At 31.4% G+C, this 10,356-nt stretch overlaps 1 protein-coding gene across 3 annotated transcripts; it reads left to right on the forward strand.

The window, feature by feature from the left end:
* Positions 1-4,918: 4,918 nt before the first annotated feature.
* LOC18609963 (putative potassium transporter 17) lies at positions 4,919-9,901 on the forward strand. Of its 3 annotated transcripts, XM_007045342.3 has the most exons (8): positions 4,919-5,160; positions 5,572-5,794; positions 6,233-6,475; positions 6,552-6,602; positions 7,062-7,322; positions 7,960-8,012; positions 8,091-8,460; positions 8,772-9,901. In XM_007045342.3, exons 1-8 carry the CDS (start codon positions 5,032-5,034, stop codon positions 9,623-9,625), a joined length of 2,184 nt encoding a protein of 727 aa, XP_007045404.3. In that variant the 5' UTR covers positions 4,919-5,031; the 3' UTR covers positions 9,626-9,901. The 3 variants fall into 3 exon arrangements, with proteins under 3 accessions (XP_007045404.3, XP_017970985.2, XP_088659952.1); XM_018115496.2 differs by lacking the exon at positions 5,572-5,794 and having other exon boundaries at positions 4,969-5,160; positions 6,318-6,475; XM_088803826.1 differs by lacking the exon at positions 5,572-5,794 and having other exon boundaries at positions 5,028-5,160.
* Positions 9,902-10,356: the final 455 nt, after the last annotated feature.

Here is a 10,356-nt window from a genome sequence, read left to right on the forward strand (position 1 = left end):
AACATATTATATTGCTGTATTAATAAAATAATTAGTTATGTTTAAAGGAAAATAAAAAATTGAAAATCATTTTTAACATTTACATTATAATTAAATAGTATTGGATATATATTTTAATTTTTTATTAACATAATATTAATGATATTATTTTTCTTTAATAATTCATATATGATTTTATCAACTTCATAGTGATTAAATATTTTAAATATGTTATTTAATCATATATTTATTTTATTTAATTAAGTGTGTATTTTTATGCCACACTTATTTTGTTATTTAACAAGAATATTTTTAGATCATTTTATTTCCTTTTCTTTCCTTTCCTTTAATGTAGCCAATTAGGCCCCTTAGTAAAGCCTAAGAGACATTAATTGAGTGGCCTTAGGAACCTTACTTTTATATTATGTAATAGATATTAAGAAATATGAGTATTATTGTAAGAAAATTGGAGCGCGTGACCGCCCTTGCTAGATTTATGAATATTATTATGCCGGTCAAATAGATTGGGTACGTGTTCACACTACGAGCATGTGAACACAAGTAAATATCAAAAGGAATTCGTAAAAGCGATGTCATATTGTTTCGCTTTTTTACAGCATTTTCACTTATAAAAATAGGTTTCTTTAGTTGAAGAAAGAGATATTTCAATTCTGTTTTTTAGATAAAAGATTATATATCAAATAATAAATAAAAATATTTTAATTATATTATATTATATTATGATGATTTTAATAAGTGAATTTTAGCTTTTCATTCAAATAACGTTATATCCTATTTTAACTATAATTAGCTTTCAATTAAAAAAACTTTTTAATTAATTTTGTTTAAAAAAAAACTTCAAATTGTTTTTTGTTTTATAAAACTTTCCTTTAACTTATTTAATGTAAAATTAAAATTATTACATCAATAAAAAACAAAAATGAAAATGCAAAAAAATCCTGATTACAATTTTAAAATCAATACATTTATGCCAACAAAAAAATCAATTTCAGGGCTAGAAGTTGATGCTCAATTTTGTTAAAATCATGTTGATGGATATTGTTACAACAAGCTGGGCCCTTTTACGGATTGGATGAACCGAATGGATTTTCATTCGGCCCATCATGCTTTCATTAGAAAAAGATTGGACAGGTTTTGCATGTAAGGCTAAGGGATAAGATAATTAATTAGTGGAAATATTGGATAGCAACTTTCACCATTTCAATCTTCAAAAGGGACACCTTAACAGTCAGAATTTGAGTTTTATTATTATTTGTTTAAAGTTCACAGGTTTATATATTAGGAAAGAAATGATAAGATTACGAGTCAAACAAAGGATTATATCTTTTTGCGTGTGTAATAATAACCATTTGAGAAAATGTGTATTTAATTTGTAAAATCATATTTAAAATCATTAACAAGTTCACCCGCAATGGATAAACTATCATTATTGATTTATTATTTTTAGGGAAATATATGTATGAATAGCAACATGCATATTTTGGCTCAGACCTAAATCAAATGATTAATATGTTCACTTGCAATTGATAAGTCAAGCACCACTGATTCAATAACTTTTTAAACTTAAATCACGTGATTTTTGAAAATTTAAACTCAAGTTATTAGTAGTGATTGATTTAAATTATTATATAAATTTTAATAATCGTAATCATAATCATATCTTATATGAGATGGGGTATTACATACTCAAACTTTGATTATATTATTAAAGTCAGTCTACAAGTTGGTAAGGGTTGATTGATTGATTGATAGTTGTGATGAATATCCCATGTTAGAGGGGCAACTCAATTTTATCATGTGCTTTTGATCTTCAAATTAGTCATTTTTCCAAAATTTTCCAACTTTCCCTTCACATCAACTTTGTCATTTACCAAATTTTCCAAAATTTTGTTCTTCCTTATATTTAAGGTGGCCAGGTCTTAGGTGATTATTATCACATAAACAATAAAAATCATTATCCAGAGAATCTTTTAATTTTTTTTTATCTTTAAACTTTTTGATTAATAATTTCTCTTTTTAATTTTTTAAAGTAAATAGTAAATACTTTTAATAACAAATTTTTTTTTTCAACAAATAGAAAGCAGGCTACTTCAATTGCTTGCAACAAGTACATGGCCAAATATGCTCCATTTGAGACTGAGGGTTCATCCCTTCGATGTTCTACGGATCAACAAGATGCTTTCATCTTCTTCAGGAAAAAAAACAAGATGCTTTCATGTGTTGGTGCTGATAGGCTTGAGACTGGAATGAGGGGCGCTTTTAGGAAACCCCAAGGAACATGTGCATGAGTCAAGTCTTGCTTTTTGTGTGTTGTAAGGACAGCAAGAGCCATGTTGCAGAAGAGGATTTCAGTGAAATGTGCAGGTGAGCTGGGAGAGGAAGAAGAAGAAAAGAAAAGAAAATAGAAAGCGAGTGTCGGGGAAAAAAATATTTTAACTTTCCTTCTGTTGGAGGAATGGCATTCTCTCACCTCAGTGTGATAGCGTTACAATTGCAAGTGCATTTCCTTTACTTATTTACAAATCAAACATTATAAAATCATTACATATCCATTTAAATTACAGAGAAAGAAGAAGACTTCCACAATACCAAACCCCCTCTTAGTCAAAGCCAAAATCAGTACCCTGAGTGGATGTGCTCCCTTTCCTTAAACACGTTCTAAATGATAATAATGCAAAATAAATGTAAACCCTACTTTTTTTCTCCACTGTAGAAAAAGAAAATGAAGCAAGTCCTTCCCAAAGTCTTCCACACCAAATATAAAATATTATATCAAAACCTCTGCATCAGAGAAATTAGGTGGGCACTGATTGTAATGTTTTTATAGCTTTCTGCATTATTAATACTTTTATCAAATCAATTGTTGGCATTTGGACTAGAGAGAGGAAGAGATTTAAACCTCTCAAGTGAGTACTATTTTCGAAAAAGAATTCATTTAAAATAAATAACAACACATTAATATCTTTCAGATAATATCCAAAAACCTAACTCAGATCCCAACACAAGTAGAAGACAAAATAAAACTTCATTTTCACTATTAAAGTCATTGGTGAAGTCTTCCACTAACCCAAAAAGTTTCCAATAAACCAGAAAAAGTAATTTACAAACTCATTGCATCAGCGTACGACTGCTTACGCAACGCAACTACGTTAGTGACCACCCACGATTCATCCTACCACGTTTCAACATGCGACTTTCTCCACTTCTTTTTTCTTTCTGCCTTTTCGTCTTTAATAATTCTTTTATAGCATGTTTGCCATTCCCCTTTATTCTCAAGAAATTTTTATTTTTTTGTTTGGTTGAAAAATGATCCAAGGAATAGTCATTCTTATGGAATGACTATTCTTCAAAATCCTTCAAAATGAAAGAATAGTTAATACCACCCTCCCCATGATATTAGCTATTCCATGATTGAGGAATAAATTTAAAAATTAATAAAAATAAAAATACCCCTTACAAGTTTGAAAATTTACAACTTTATTAGTATAAAATATTATTTTTCTCTCTCTCCTCTTTCTCTCACTTGATTCCAATTTTTAATAAAATATTAATATTAAATTATAAATAAAATATTAATATTTAAATTATCAATTATTAATAAAATAAATTATAAATTATTCCTATTTAAAAACAAAATAAATTAAAAATAAATAAACATAATATCATTTAAATTAGATAAACAATATTAATAATTAAATCATCAATTATTAATATTTAAATAAATTACCAATTATTAATATTTAAAAAATAAAATAAAAAATTAATCATAATAAAATTTAAATTAAATAAAATATTAATATTTAAATTATCTATTATCAATATTTTAAATAAATAATCAATTATTAATTTTCAAAAATAAAATAAAATAAAATAATTGATCATCATAATATTTAAATTAAATAAAATATTAATATTTTAAAAAATAAATAAATATTAATATTGAAATGATCAATTATTAATATTTTAAATAAATTATCAATTATTAATATTTTAAAAATAAAATAAAATAAAAATTAATCATAATAATATTTAAATTAAATAAATGTTAATATTTAAATGATTTATTATTAATATTTTAATTAAATTCTAGATTATTAATATTTAAAAAATCTAATAAAAATAAAATGTCACATAAATAATAAATGGTGTTTTTGTCTTTTTATTTTCTATTCATTTCTTATTCCAAAATTATTGTTACCAACCAAACACTACAATAAGTCATAATAATTATTCCTGTTCTATTCCCTTTGTCATACCAAACTAAGTAATAACTATTTTATTCTATTCTCACCTCATTCTATTCCCACATAATAACTATTCTATTCCATTCCTGTCTATTCCGCCAACCAAACGTACCATTAAAGTATAAGATGTTAGCTTAACTTAATAAAGTTTCAGACTAAGAACGAGATAATAAAATTATATAAAATTGAAAATGACCGATTGATAGAGTGTGTAACAACTTATGCTAAACTTAGTGGCGGTTACCTCTGTTTAAGGAGGTGTGATATATGCTAAGGTTGCAATCTCATTTCCTTCCCCTCTTAAAATTCCTTATATTTAATAAAAAGAAGTGTATTCATAATGTTTGTTGCACACATCAAATGCACAAAACTTTGAATAATTGCCAATATATAATTTACTAGAACAAATATTTTCATTGAAAATTATGATGAAACTTTTACATATTATTAATCAATTCATTAAACTCTAATAATTTATTGGTTTTGAGATTTCGGGTTCAATTTATTTAATAATTTTTAATTAAAAAAATTTCAGAGACTTAAATAACTCAATTTGAAATTTACCATTTTTAAATAAAATAAGCTTTCAAGATATATATTTTTTTATCCTTTTTTAATAACAATGTAAAGGTTGAATAACTTCAATAAATGGGTAGCCAAAAGTGCAGTGGTTAATTACCCGTCGGGAGTAGTTTCCCAAAAATCCGGACTCTTTGTGTATATAATGTGTGTATGTTTCTCTGGTCTCTAAGTTCTAAGTTAGAGCTAAAGCTCCTCATTCATCAGAATGGATATACAGTCAGAGGCGGCTCGAACTGAAGTAGTTGCTGATTCTGCTTCTACCAATGGTCATCCTTGCGACTATCTTCACTACCCCCAAGGCAGCACCGCCATGGTTCAGTCTACTGACAACAAGGTACTTTTTCTTTCTCACCATTGTTATCTCACTTCCTCTCGTGTCCGTTGCACACGTATATGTATAGATTGCTCTTCTTCTTCAACGGATAGATTCTTCTTGCAATGGCTTGTTTCGAAACTTTGAGTTTCTGGGTTATGCGTTCATTATATCTGTTCTCTATCTCTTTCTCTATCAGTTTGGCTTGGAATAACTTTTTTTTTACTGTATAGTTGGTTTTCATCCCGCATTTTGATCACTCTTATACACTTAACATGGACCAGCAAGTTCAGATATTGCAACCTGATGAGTTTTGAGTGGCTTATAATTCGGACGGTTCCTTTTTTTTTTTGATTGGTTCTATCTGTGGTTTTTGAAAATTTAATGGATTGGAAACCAAATATGTAAATTGACATATACTCTTGAAATCAGGACACTTTTAGTTGGAGCAATCTGATACTTGCATACAAGACTCTAGGAGTTGTATTTGGAGGGCTTGTAACATCCCCACTCTATGTATATCCATCAATGACTTTAAATTCTCCAACTGAAGAAGACTACTTGGGAATCTATAGCATCATGTTTTGGACTCTTACTCTCATTGGGGTTGTCAAGTATGCCAGTATAGCTCTTACGGCAGATGATCAGGGTGAAGGTTTGTAAAATATTTGTCTTGCTAACATTCAAATTTTCGTGATTATGAGCTAGCCAGCATAGTTTATTCTGTATTTAGTTTCTGTCTGGTTTCTTTTCCAAGACCCTTATCTGTTTTAAGCAAGATAAGTTGGATGTTTTCTTTTCACTTGCTGGGTTTAAGTGCTTATGCTTATTAGTTTCTTGGATGTGCTTATGCTTATGGGGCAAGGCCCTGATAGTTGTTGGATTTGCAGTCCTGATTCTGTGTTTCTTTCACAACATAATTTGTTTTGATAATATGATTTGAATTCTAATTCTCATGGTCAAAACATTTTCACTTATTAGTTTCTTCGAGATTTTATCTCAACTTTCCATTAACAGGAGCTTAAATTTTACATTTCTTTTAAGCACTACTGCACATGATTTCCTGACTTGGCCAATGACTGATTGGATGCAGGTGGAACATTTGCCTTGTATTCATTACTTTGTAGAAATATGAATATTGGAATCCTTTCTTCTAAACATTCTTATTTAAACTCCAGTCGCTCACTATCTGTTCTTCATGAGGGGACTAAAGGGAAAAGCAGACTTGGCAAAGTGTTTGAAACAAGTATAGTTGCCAGAAGGTTGCTGCTTTTCATTGCTATGTTAGGCACATGTATGCTAATTGGCGATGGTATTCTTACTCCGGCAATCTCAGGTATGTTTGGTTTTTTGTTGTTGTTTTATTAGTAATTATTTGAGTATTTCCTTTTGACTTTCAAATGTTTTGACAGTGTTATCAGCAATGGATGGATTAAGAGCACCCTTTCCTTCTGTCTCTAAATGTAAGTATTTAAAGCTTTCAAACTCTGGGCTTGATGCCTTTCTACTCAGCTTTTAATCCCACCCTTGTTGGATGTATGCTGTGATAAGAAGATATCATCTTAGTATGGTATTCTCTCAATTAGTCTGTTCTTTGTGTTATTAGAGTCTAATATGCCATAAATAACTGTTAACATTCAAAATGAATAAACAAATAAAAAGAAACAGAAACTGATTATCATATCTGTTTGATTCACTTTTGATACTACCTCCTTTTTATGGTTTTTGGTTTTTTTTTTTTTTGGGGTACGAGAAAAGCTATCATATGGGAAACTTAAACAAGAGCTTTGGAAGTTTTATGAGTATAATGTATATCAGATAACAGCTTCATTGACTATAATCTTATTGCAGGTCATGATTTTAGTAATACGTGAGCATTTATCCTCCTTTAGCTTTACAAGTTGCTTATATGTGAATTGCAGCTTTAGTTGAAGCTCTTTCTGCAGTTGTTCTTTTTGTTCTGTTCCTGCTTCAGAAATTTGGCACCTCTCGAGTGAGTTTTCTGTTTTCACCCATCATGGGCGCATGGACCTTGAGTACTCCACTTGTTGGAATTTATAGCATTATACATCACTACCCCAGCATATTCAAGGCTTTATCGCCACATTATATTATCCGTTTCTTCTGGAGAAATGGAAAAGAAGGCTGGCTGATGCTTAGCGGTACCATCCTCTGCATCACAGGTAATCCTCTATTATTAAGTTTTATGTCATCATTGGTAAACTAAGTTACTTGATTGTTTCTATCTTGGTTTACATGTATGAGATTACCACTTTTGAGTATGACAAACACCAACCACTACCTGCAAATTGTATATTATGGTTATAACCTTGTAGATTTGAAGGAAATTTAGAGAGGGATGAGAAGGAATAAATATTGCTGCAGAAACATTTGTGAGCAACTAGATGTGAATAATGATTTGATGAGCTGGTTTACGGTCATAACAGGTGATAAGTTGCATTCATGATTTCATCCTGGCTCCTTCCTGGAACATGTGAAGGCTTCCATTTGTCCTGTAGGTGACACCAGTTACATCCATTTTAACTCAGTACAAATGGATAGGATGACAAGTGCATATACATGAGTAGCGACTAAAATTTGATGGTAGAAAATGAATTGCATAAGTTACAGAGCTCAGATAAATCCTTCAGTTGATTATAAGTGTGGCAATCACTATGCATCATCAGCTGCTTTTGTTTTTGACTGCAAATTTGATGGATCAGGAAGCAGACATTAATTTGCATAATTTAAGATTTTGTTTCCTTGTCAAACATAAAACTGATTTCCATAGCCTTTTATCTGGCTAAAAATATTATGTAGGTTCTGAAGCATTGTTTGCAGACCTGGGTCATTTTAACAGAAGTTCCATTCAGGTAATTACATATAACTTGTACCACCTCTTAGGCTTCCTTCTCTGTGCCTAAAATGGCCTCCTCACTCCTTTCTTACAGATAGCTTTCTTGTTTACAATATATCCATCACTGGTTCTGACATATGCCGGAGAAACAGCATATCTGATCAAGAATCCCAACGATCATAAGGATGCATTTTACAAGTCTATACCAAAAATAGTTTACTGGCCAATCTTTATCATAGCCACATCGGCTGCAACTGTGGCAAGCCAGTCACTTATATCAGCCACCTTTTCTGTCATCAAGCAATCTGTTGTACTGGGTTACTTTCCTCGGGTCAAGGTGGTACACACATCATCCAACAAAGAGGGAGAAGTCTACTCTCCAGAAGTCAATTACATCCTTATGGTTTTCTGTGTTGGAGTTATACTTATATTTGGAGATGGACAAGATATCGGCAATGCTTTTGGTATGGTAAAAAGAACCCCTCACCATTTTGCTTTTGATTGCATTTAACGGCTACTTTTAATTGCTTAAAATTTTAACAAATCTCTTGCTGTTGCTGGTTAATTAAACAATTTTCTGGTACTGAATAACATCTCATCTCACCAGTACCGTATCATGTTGAAGAATAGTGGCTAATGGCTAATTAAACTGAAGCTTTGTAGTTGTTTTCACCAGCAATGGTGTTTCTAGTGTCATCTTGATATTATTATTATTCTTTGATTTCAAATATTTAACTATGAAGAATCATACAAATTTAGAAAATCTTTCTTTCAGGTGTGGTTGTTAGTCTAGTCATGCTCATCACTACCATATTGCTGACATTAGTCATGATCATTATATGGAGAACGCCACCATGGCTGGTTGCTATGTACTTCTTCATTTTTTTTACAATGGAAGGCGTCTATGTCAGTGCGGTTTTGACCAAAATTCCTGAAGGTGGATGGATTCCATTTGCCATATCTTTTATTCTTGCCTTCATTATGTTTGGTTGGTACTATGGAAGACAGAGGAAGATAGAGTACGAACTCACTCACAGGATTGACATGGAAAGACTTGGAGTGCTACTATCAGACCCAAGCGTGCGAAGGGTTCCAGGATTGTGCTTTTTTTACACGAATATACAAAATGGATTGACACCCATCCTCGGACATTATGTGAAAAACATGAGATCTCTTCACAAGGTCACTATTTTTACAACCCTTAGATATATACTGGTTCCTAAGGTTGCTCCACAAGAGAGGATTGTGGTAAAACAGTTAAGCCCTAAAGGAGTTTATGCGTGTGTGATTCAGTATGGCTATGCTGATTCCCTAAATCTTGAAGGAGATGACTTTGTTAGTCAAGTTACTGATAGCTTGCGAGTTCACATAGAAAACTGCTCTTGTTGTTTAGATTCTGATCCTTCACAGGTTCAAGAGGAGATCTCAGAATTGAGAGAGGCAAAAATGGCTGGCGTAATTGATATTCGAGGGAAGGCAAGGTTTCACATAGGCAAGAACAGCAGCTTGTTTGACAGATATACGCTTGCCTTGTATGAAGTGTTGCACAATAATTGTAGGTCTGCACTGCCTGCTCTTGGCGTGCCGCTATCACAGCGTCTTGAGGTTGGGATGTTTTATGAGGCTTGAAGAATTGCTTGTAACAGCGACATCAAATAGGAAAAAATTACTGCATAAGTTAAAGAAGCTTTGAACAAGCCATACCAGATCATGGTTTGATCATTTCCTAATTTACACAGGTTATTTCATGCTAGTAATTATACTGTAGTTACAAGAATCTTACAGGAAGTTGAAGAAACCAGCTCCTTTTATTTATGAATGTTCATGGCATGGCAGCATTTAGAAAGGTTTCATTCAGCATTTTGCTTTCCAAGACTAAAAGGAATAGGCCATTGTTGTCATAAACTTTGTACTTCTAGTTAAAACAGCACAGGGAAGTTAGAACATTACTGCAATTTCATTCATTTACCTATAAAGTATGAAACTTACATATCGAAAAGTTTAGTCCACTTACTGGTTTATACTGACCTTTGTTTCAAACTACCCACTGTATTCAAAACTAGTGACTATGAAAGAAATCACCTTCCTTTTTACGACTCAGAAGTTTTCTCAAAAAGTAGATGACAGCAAACACAGCTATTTCTTCTAATTCACCTATGCTCTGAAAAATAACAATTGAACAATGTTTGGTTCAAAATGCACTATTTCCATACTCCAGTTAGCTTCGATCTTAATTCCAGGGGCCTGGAAAGAGGTCATTCCGTAAGACAAACCCCCACCCCTTCCCTTACCCCACCTCTCTTTCAGAAATTGAAAAGAAACAAGAGTTCATTGACTACTAAAGTTCAATGGAGGAACAA

The sequence above is a fragment of the Theobroma cacao genome, chromosome 2 (genome assembly GCF_053813885.1).
Source record: "Theobroma cacao isolate CCN51 chromosome 2, ASM5381388v1, whole genome shotgun sequence".
In the NCBI taxonomy this organism is placed as follows: Eukaryota; Viridiplantae; Streptophyta; class Magnoliopsida; order Malvales; family Malvaceae; genus Theobroma; species Theobroma cacao.